The 10,804-nt window shown below is 22.7% G+C and overlaps 1 protein-coding gene across 2 annotated transcripts; it reads right to left on the bottom strand.

Annotated features, from left to right (window-relative positions):
* Positions 1-902: 902 nt before the first annotated feature.
* On the bottom strand, positions 903-3,008 carry LOC129606083 (uncharacterized). 2 transcript variants are annotated; one of them, XM_055516187.1, is made up of 4 exons: positions 2,540-3,008; positions 2,346-2,491; positions 2,049-2,292; positions 903-1,235 (listed from the first exon to the last, which is right to left on the bottom strand). In XM_055516187.1, the coding sequence occupies exons 1-4, from the start codon at positions 2,864-2,866 to the stop codon at positions 960-962; spliced, it is 993 nt and encodes a 330-aa protein (XP_055372162.1). In that variant the 5' UTR covers positions 2,867-3,008; the 3' UTR covers positions 903-959. The 2 variants fall into 2 exon arrangements, 1 of the variants encoding a protein (XP_055372162.1); XR_008696745.1 differs by having other exon boundaries at positions 1,097-1,235; positions 1,305-2,292.
* Between the last annotated feature and the right edge of the window lie 7,796 nt (positions 3,009-10,804).

The raw sequence follows: 10,804 nt of genomic DNA, 5'->3' as shown, positions 1-10,804 counted from the left end.
TTTTAAAGTAAAATAAACTGTGCATGAAAGTCAAAGTTTTGAAAATTTTTCTAGTCACATGAAATAAATATCGTTTTGACATTTCTTTCGAAATAATTTTATTCCATTATGACCCATAAGATTTCATAATACCCCTAAAAGAAGAATTTCAAAAGCACTAACTTTTTAGATTCGCATCGATATGGCAAAAATAATACAATATTAAGAAAGATACTAAGGGGCTAAGGTTTTATTTCATTGTATAATATATAAACTTACTGTCAAGAAGCTTGTAGTGAAAGTCCACCAGGCTCACGGATCAAATCTAATATAATTTCCAAGTTTATATGAAGTTTACTTGAAAGGGGTATTCGAAATTATTTCCCTGAAGGAAATTGATTAATATTTGTAGCTTTGCTGATTCTACAATGCTACATATCCTTTTTGGTTCAAAATTTAAAAAAAATCTATTGATAAATTCGTTTGAAAAATATCATTGCAATTTTTAAAACATCCGATTTTTATTATAGTCAAAACGGAAGGCTACTAAAAAATATTTCAATCGCAGTATTTATTTCGACACTTAATAATTCGAACAAATTGAGACTATAATTCGAACAAATTGAGACTATAATTCGAACAAATTGAGACTATAATTCGAACAAATTGAGACTATAATTCGAACAAATTGAGACTAGTCTGAACTTCTGAGTTCGCAATATTTCAAAAAAATTTTTGTTTGGTCTTGGAAGTCTTCATTGTTTTTGAGATTTCGGCTTGATTTTAACTTCATTGGTGACCTGAAAATGTATGTACATACATATATAGCGTTACCAGGAACTGTTACTTGTTTTTATTCTTGGGTTCCATATTATGTACATACATACATACATAAGTATATAAGGAATTAGAAATATTAAAAGTAATGATAAACCAATTTCTGATTTAAATTTATTTTATCTATCATTAATATCTATGTATCATTGTTTTTTGAAACTTTTTAAAATTGGAAATATTTTATCAAATGCTTCATATATTTCTTGGCGAACCTTCGCACCAGTTAACACGACCTTCCCGGACACAAATATTAACAGCACTATTCTAGGTTTTACCATACGGTATATCAGTCCAGGAAATAGCTCTGGTTCATAAGAACTAAATGTTGCATGTGTGAGAACTAAACCCTCTAATCGAATAGGAAATTTAACGTCACAGCTACCAACCATGTTTTGAATCTTAAAATCTAAAAATTTCGCCTGAAAATATTCAAATAAAAGTTGCTCAATTTGTGGTTGAATTTTAAAAGACGATCAAAAATTTCGTACCAACCAAATAAGTTCTAAGATTTCTGCCTGAAGTTCAAAGAAATTAGAAACTACCACTTTTGTTGAAATTTCATATTTTATATTACAAATTTGTTTATGACAAATATAATGTACGTATAAAACGTCTCCTAACACTTCTTTTAAGGTAGTTTTTCCAAATGCAGTTTAGTTAAGAGTGTATAGGCTGCGAGAGCAAATGATCTACATATATTTGAAATCTTGTTTTTTTCTGAATCGTTAAGAAACCCTTTTCCTATTTTTTTTTATAAAACAAGCGAAATATCCTTTAATTTTATTTTAAATTTCTATAATTTTCACAATCCGAACCCAGTTCTTATTATTTCTTATTCTTATTATTGAGCGTATTTTGTTAGAAGTTTTATATCCAAAATTCAAGTTACTTGTTCATTTTCATGCAAAAGCATTCTTAAGTTCCATACTGCAAATACTTACATATATATGTATATGCAACCCAACTTATGCTGTTTTTACACAAGATTTCAAATAATTTTACTTGATCATTGAAGTATTATATACTAATAAGAATTTTAAATAAAATTGGTCAACTGAATTTTAGTAAAGTTAAAAGTTGTGGGTGAAATTAGGAAAATAATTAATCAAAGTTTATTTCGTAAAGCTATTTCAGTTTTGAGTGAGATGTTTAAATCAGGTTCTGACTATAGCATTTAACATTAATTGCAAATTTCATTTTGATCGTCTCAGTGAGTTATAAAATTTTATTACCGAAAAGCCTAATTTTTGGATAATTCTTGCATATTTACGTGCTGCCAATCTTGAATCATCTTCACTTTTCGCTCCGGTGCAAACCATTTTACCAGAAGAAAAAATTAGAGCAGTTGTACGAGGTTCGCGAATTCTCATAATGACAGCAGCAAAGCGTTTTGGATTATATTCAGCATTACGGGCATGTAAAGCTATTTTTTTCAAGTCGAGCTTACAACTAAGGTTAACTGTTGACACAATATTTCTAAAAACAAAATCAAAGTTTAAAGCAAATATTTCATTAATAGATAATCTTACTGTAATTGAGGAACAATTCCAGAATCGACTGAGCTAGGTGTCATTGGAGTCATAGGTGTTGCTGGGCCCATAGTTTGATGTATGTTATTTATTACTTCATTGCTACTTCTTTCTTGCATTGGTACCATCGGTGACATAAAACTTTGCTAAAATGAATAGTTATTCATAGTTAAGTATAACATAAAATTACTAACCGGTGTTTGAGGCGGCATTAAACTTTGTGGTGTATTAAACGTAGGCAGGTATGACTGAATGTGTTTGGGTGATGAGGCATTGTATTGAACAGAACTAGAGATTATACTTGAATTATTTACGGTCCTAGGAGGGCTTCCAAATACGTTTGTAAGAGTACTATGAGAATTTTGTTGAACTAAACACGCTCCGTGTTGATTTATTTGCATTTGTTGCTGATACACCGCATTAGCAGCGCTCAAATTGATCATTTGATCGGCCTCTGGTTGATGAATTGGTGTTCCAATACTTGGTATTGAAAAACCTGGACTCGGTAACATATGTTCCATATTTTTATTAATTTTTTTAGTATATCAAACACTGTTTTACAATTATTTCAATTATTTTTAATATTCTTATTGAAAAAGTATTAGTATAAATTTATATAAACTCCAATATAAGTAGCTTAGTGATGTGATTTCGATTCGTGAATATGGCTATGCAACTAAAACATCTGTTCAATTTGTATCACGGATACTATATAATGAGGTTTCTTTTAGATTATTAGACCGTTTACACATCAAGCAAACTTTGATCAAATCTGGTGTCAAATTTAAATATTTTTTATTTATATCGTATTGTGTTCATTCTATATAGGAAAGTTAAAGTGATTTATTTGAAAAATAAAAATAAGTGAGAAATAACTAAGTACATATGTAATTTAAGAAAAAGTAAATTATTTAAAATCAAATGAAAAATAAATTGAAAAAATAATATGAAACAACTCAAAAGTTAATATTAAATTAACAATAATTGAATTGAATTGCATTGAATTGAATTGAATTGAATTGAATTGAATTGAATTGAATTGAATTGAATTGAATTGAATTGAATTGAATTGAATTGAATTGAATTGAATTGAATTGAATTGAATTGAATTGAATTGAATTGAATTGAATTGAATTGAATTGAATTGAATTGAATTGAATTGAATTGAATTGAATTGAATTGAATTGAATTGAATTGAATTGAATTGAATTGAATTGAATTGAATTGAATTGAATTGAATTGAATTGAATTGAATTGAATTGAATTGAATTGAATTGAATTGAATTGAATTGAATTGAATTGAATTGAATTGAATTGAATTGAATTGAATTGAATTGAATTGAATTGAATTGAATTGAATTGAATTGAATTGAATTGAATTGAATTGAATTGAATTGAATTGAATTGAATTGAATTGAATTGAATTGAATTGAATTGAATTGAATTGAATTGAATTGAATCGAATTGAATTGAAATGAATTGAATTGAATTGAATTGAATTGAATTGAATTGAATTGAATTGAATTGAATTGAATTGAATTGAATTGAATTGAATTGAATTGAATTGTATTGAATTGAATTGAATTGAATTGAATTGAATTGAATTGAATTGAATTGAATTGAATTGAATTGAATTGAATTGAATTGAATTGAATTGAATTGAATTGAATTGAATTGAATTGAATTGAATTGAATTGAATTGAATTGAATTGAATTGAATTGAATTGAATTGAATTGAATTGAATTGAATTGAATTGAATTGAATTGAATTGAATTGAATTGAATTGAATTGAATTGAATTGAATTGAATTGAATTGAATTGAATTGAATTGAATTGAATTGAATTGAATTGAATTGAATTGAATTGAATTGAATTGAATTGAATTGAATTGAATTGAATTGAATTGAATTGAATTGAATTGAATTGAATTGAATTGAATTGAATTGAATTGAATTGAATTGAATTGAATTGAATTGAATTGAATTGAATTGAATTGAATTGAATTGAATTGAATTGAATTGAATTGAATTGAATTGAATTGAATTGAATTGAATTGAATTAATTGAATTGAATTGAATTGAATTGAATTGAATTGAATTGAATTGAATTGAATTGAATTGAATTGAATTGAATTGAATTGAATTGAATTGAATTGAATTGAATTGAATTGAATTGAATTGAATTGAATTGAATTGAATTGAATTGAATTGAATTGAATTGAATTGAATTGAATTGAATTGAATTGAATTGAATTGAATTGAATTGAATTGAATTGAATTGAATTGAATTGAATTGAATTGAATTGAATTGAATTGAATTGAATTGAATTGAATTGAATTGAATTGAATTGAATTGAATTGAATTGAATTGAATTGAATTGAATTGAATTGAATTGAATTGAATTGAATTGAATTGAATTGAATTGAATTGAATTGAATTGAATTGAATTGAATTGAATTGAATTGAATTGAATTGAATTGAATTGAATTGAATTGAATTGAATTGAATTGAATTGAATTGAATTGAATTGAATTGAATTGAATTGAATTGAATTGAATTGAATTGAATTGAATTGAATTGAATTGAATTGAATTGAATTGAATTGAATTGAATTGAATTGAATTGAATTGAATTGAATTGAATTGAATTGAATTGAATTGAATTGAATTGAATTGAATTGAATTGAATTGAATTGAATTGAATTGAATTGAATTGAATTGAATTGAATTGAATTGAATTGAATTGAATTGAATTGAATTGAATTGAATTGAATTGAATTGAATTGAATTGAATTGAATTGAATTGAATTGAATTGAATTGAATTGAATTGAATTGAATTGAATTGAATTGAATTGAATTGAATTGAATTGAATTGAATTGAATTGAATTGAATTGAATTGAATTGAATTGAATTGAATTGAATTGAATTGAATTGAATTGAATTGAATTGAATTGAATTGAATTGAATTGAATTGAATTGAATTGAATTGAATTGAATTGAATTGAATTGAATTGAATTGAATTGAATTGAATTGAATTGAATTGAATTGAATTGAATTGAATTGAATTGAATTGAATTGAATTGAATTGAATTGAATTGAATTGAATTGAATTGAATTGAATTGAATTGAATTGAATTGAATTGAATTGAATTGAATTGAATTGAATTGAATTGAATTGAATTGAATTGAATTGAATTGAATTGAATTGAATTGAATTGAATTGAATTGAATTGAATTGAATTGAATTGAATTGAATTGAATTGAATTGAATTGAATTGAATTGAATTGAATTGAATTGAATTGAATTGAATTGAATTGAATTGAATTGAATTGAATTGAATTGAATTGAATTGAATTGAATTGAATTGAATTGAATTGAATTGAATTGAATTGAATTGAATTGAATTGAATTGAATTGAATTGAATTGAATTGAATTGAATTGAATTGAATTGAATTGAATTGAATTGAATTGAATTGAATTGAATTGAATTGAATTGAATTGAATTGAATTGAATTGAATTGAATTGAATTGAATTGAATTGAATTGAATTGAATTGAATTGAATTGAATTGAATTGAATTGAATTGAATTGAATTGAATTGAATTGAATTGAATTGAATTGAATTGAATTGAATTGAATTGAATTGAATTGAATTGAATTGAATTGAATTGAATTGAATTGAATTGAATTGAATTGAATTGAATTGAATTGAATTGAATTGAATTGAATTGAATTGAATTGAATTGAATTGAATTGAATTGAATTGAATTGAATTGAATTGAATTGAATTGAATTGAATTGAATTGAATTGAATTGAATTGAATTGAATTGAATTGAATTGAATTGAATTGAATTGAATTGAATTGAATTGAATTGAATTGAATTGAATTGAATTGAATTGAATTGAATTGAATTGAATTGAATTGAATTGAATTGAATTGAATTGAATTGAATTGAATTGAATTGAATTGAATTGAATTGAATTGAATTGAATTGAATTGAATTGAATTGAATTGAATTGAATTGAATTGAATTGAATTGAATTGAATTGAATTGAATTGAATTGAATTGAATTGAATTGAATTGAATTGAATTGAATTGAATTGAATTGAATTGAATTGAATTGAATTGAATTGAATTGAATTGAATTGAATTGAATTGAATTGAATTGAATTGAATTGAATTGAATTGAATTGAATTGAATTGAATTGAATTGAATTGAATTGAATTGAATTGAATTGAATTGAATTGAATTGAATTGAATTGAATTGAATTGAATTGAATTGAATTGAATTGAATTGAATTGAATTGAATTGAATTGAATTGAATTGAATTGAATTGAATTGAATTGAATTGAATTGAATTGAATTGAATTGAATTGAATTGAATTGAATTGAATTGAATTGAATTGAATTGAATTGAATTGAATTGAATTGAATTGAATTGAATTGAATTGAATTGAATTGAATTGAATTGAATTGAATTGAATTGAATTGAATTGAATTGAATTGAATTGAATTGAATTGAATTGAATTGAATTGAATTGAATTGAATTGAATTGAATTGAATTGAATTGAATTGAATTGAATTGAATTGAATTGAATTGAATTGAATTGAATTGAATTGAATTGAATTGAATTGAATTGAATTGAATTGAATTGAATTGAATTGAATTGAATTGAATTGAATTGAATTGAATTGAATTGAATTGAATTGAATTGAATTGAATTGAATTGAATTGAATTGAATTGAATTGAATTGAATTGAATTGAATTGAATTGAATTGAATTGAATTGAATTGAATTGAATTGAATTGAATTGAATTGAATTGAATTGAATTGAATTGAATTGAATTGAATTGAATTGAATTGAATTGAATTGAATTGAATTGAATTGAATTGAATTGAATTGAATTGAATTGAATTGAATTGAATTGAATTGAATTGAATTGAATTGAATTGAATTGAATTGAATTGAATTGAATTGAATTGAATTGAATTGAATTGAATTGAATTGAATTGAATTGAATTGAATTGAATTGAATTGAATTGAATTGAATTGAATTGAATTGAATTGAATTGAATTGAATTGAATTGAATTGAATTGAATTGAATTGAATTGAATTGAATTGAATTGAATTGAATTGAATTGAATTGAATTGAATTGAATTGAATTGAATTGAATTGAATTGAATTGAATTGAATTGAATTGAATTGAATTGAATTGAATTGAATTGAATTGAATTGAATTGAATTGAATTGAATTGAATTGAATTGAATTGAATTGAATTGAATTGAATTGAATTGAATTGAATTGAATTGAATTGAATTGAATTGAATTGAATTGAATTGAATTGAATTGAATTGAATTGAATTGAATTGAATTGAATTGAATTGAATTGAATTGAATTGAATTGAATTGAATTGAATTGAATTGAATTGAATTGAATTGAATTGAATTGAATTGAATTGAATTGAATTGAATTGAATTGAATTGAATTGAATTGAATTGAATTGAATTGAATTGAATTGAATTGAATTGAATTGAATTGAATTGAATTGAATTGAATTGAATTGAATTGAATTGAATTGAATTGAATTGAATTGAATTGAATTGAATTGAATTGAATTGAATTGAATTGAATTGAATTGAATTGAATTGAATTGAATTGAATTGAATTGAATTGAATTGAATTGAATTGAATTGAATTGAATTGAATTGAATTGAATTGAATTGAATTGAATTGAATTGAATTGAATTGAATTGAATTGAATTGAATTGAATTGAATTGAATTGAATTGAATTGAATTGAATTGAATTGAATTGAATTGAATTGAATTGAATTGAATTGAATTGAATTGAATTGAATTGAATTGAATTGAATTGAATTGAATTGAATTGAATTGAATTGAATTGAATTGAATTGAATTGAATTGAATTGAATTGAATTGAATTGAATTGAATTGAATTGAATTGAATTGAATTGAATTGAATTGAATTGAATTGAATTGAATTGAATTGAATTGAATTGAATTGAATTGAATTGAATTGAATTGAATTGAATTGAATTGAATTGAATTGAATTGAATTGAATTGAATTGAATTGAATTGAATTGAATTGAATTGAATTGAATTGAATTGAATTGAATTGAATTGAATTGAATTGAATTGAATTGAATTGAATTGAATTGAATTGAATTGAATTGAATTGAATTGAATTGAATTGAATTGAATTGAATTGAATTGAATTGAATTGAATTGAATTGAATTGAATTGAATTGAATTGAATTGAATTGAATTGAATTGAATTGAATTGAATTGAATTGAATTGAATTGAATTGAATTGAATTGAATTGAATTGAATTGAATTGAATTGAATTGAATTGAATTGAATTGAATTGAATTGAATTGAATTGAATTGAATTGAATTGAATTGAATTGAATTGAATTGAATTGAATTGAATTGAATTGAATTGAATTGAATTGAATTGAATTGAATTGAATTGAATTGAATTGAATTGAATTGAATTGAATTGAATTGAATTGAATTGAATTGAATTGAATTGAATTGAATTGAATTGAATTGAATTGAATTGAATTGAATTGAATTGAATTGAATTGAATTGAATTGAATTGAATTGAATTGAATTGAATTGAATTGAATTGAATTGAATTGAATTGAATTGAATTGAATTGAATTGAATTGAATTGAATTGAATTGAATTGAATTGAATTGAATTGAATTGAATTGAATTGAATTGAATTGAATTGAATTGAATTGAATTGAATTGAATTGAATTGAATTGAATTGAATTGAATTGAATTGAATTGAATTGAATTGAATGAATTGAATTGAATTGAATTGAATTGAATTGAATTGAATTGAATTGAATTGAATTGAATTGAATTGAATTGAATTGAATTGAATTGAATTGAATTGAATTGAATTGAATTGAATTGAATTGAATTGAATTGAATTGAATTGAATTGAATTGAATTGAATTGAATTGAATTGAATTGAATTGAATTGAATTGAATTGAATTGAATTGAATTGAATTGAATTGAATTGAATTGAATTGAATTGAATTGAATTGAATTGAATTGAATTGAATTGAATTGAATTGAATTGAATTGAATTGAATTGAATTGAATTGAATTGAATTGAATTGAATTGAATTGAATTGAATTGAATTGAATTGAATTGAATTGAATTGAATTGAATTGAATTGAATTGAATTGAATTGAATTGAATTGAATTGAATTGAATTGAATTGAATTGAATTGAATTGAATTGAATTGAATTGAATTGAATTGAATTGAATTGAATTGAATTGAATTGAATTGAATTGAATTGAATTGAATTGAATTGAATTGAATTGAATTGAATTGAATTGAATTGAATTGAATTGAATTGAATTGAATTGAATTGAATTGAATTGAATTGAATTGAATTGAATTGAATTGAATTGAATTGAATTGAATTGAATTGAATTGAATTGAATTGAATTGAATTGAATTGAATTGAATTGAATTGAATTGAATTGAATTGAATTGAATTGAATTGAATTGAATTGAATTGAATTGAATTGAATTGAATTGAATTGAATTGAATTGAATTGAATTGAATTGAATTGAATTGAATTGAATTGAATTGAATTGAATTGAATTGAATTGAATTGAATTGAATTGAATTGAATTGAATTGAATTGAATTGAATTGAATTGAATTGAATTGAATTGAATTGAATTGAATTGAATTGAATTGAATTGAATTGAATTGAATTGAATTGAATTGAATTGAATTGAATTGAATTGAATTGAATTGAATTGAATTGAATTGAATTGAATTGAATTGAATTGAATTGAATTGAATTGAATTGAATTGAATTGAATTGAATTGAATTGAATTGAATTGAATTGAATTGAATTGAATTGAATTGAATTGAATTGAATTGAATTGAATTGAATTGAATTGAATTGAATTGAATTGAATTGAATTGAATTGAATTGAATTGAATTGAATTGAATTGAATTTGAATTGAATTGAATTGAATTGAATTGAATTGAATTGAATTGAATTGAATTGAATTGAATTGAATTGAATTGAATTGAATTGAATTGAATTGAATTGAATTGAATTGAATTGAATTGAATTGAATTGAATTGAATTGAATTGAATTGAATTGAATTGAATTGAATTGAATTGAATTGAATTGAATTGAATTGATTGAATTGAATTGAATTGAATTGAATTGAATTGAATTGAATTGAATTGAATTGAATTGAATTGAATTGAATTGAATTGAATTGAATTGAATTGAATTGAATTGAATTGAATTGAATTGAATTGAATTGAATTGAATTGAATTGAATTGAATTGAATTGAATTGAATTGAATTGAATTGAATTGAATTGAATTGAATTGAATTGAATTGAATTGAATTGAATTGAATT

Source organism: Condylostylus longicornis, unplaced genomic scaffold (assembly GCF_029603195.1).
Source record: "Condylostylus longicornis isolate FDR11 unplaced genomic scaffold, ASM2960319v2 ptg000003l, whole genome shotgun sequence".
NCBI lineage: Eukaryota > Metazoa > Arthropoda > Insecta > Diptera > Dolichopodidae > Condylostylus > Condylostylus longicornis.
The sequence above is the reverse complement of the archived record's forward strand: the minus strand, read 5'-3'. Positions and strand labels throughout refer to the sequence as shown.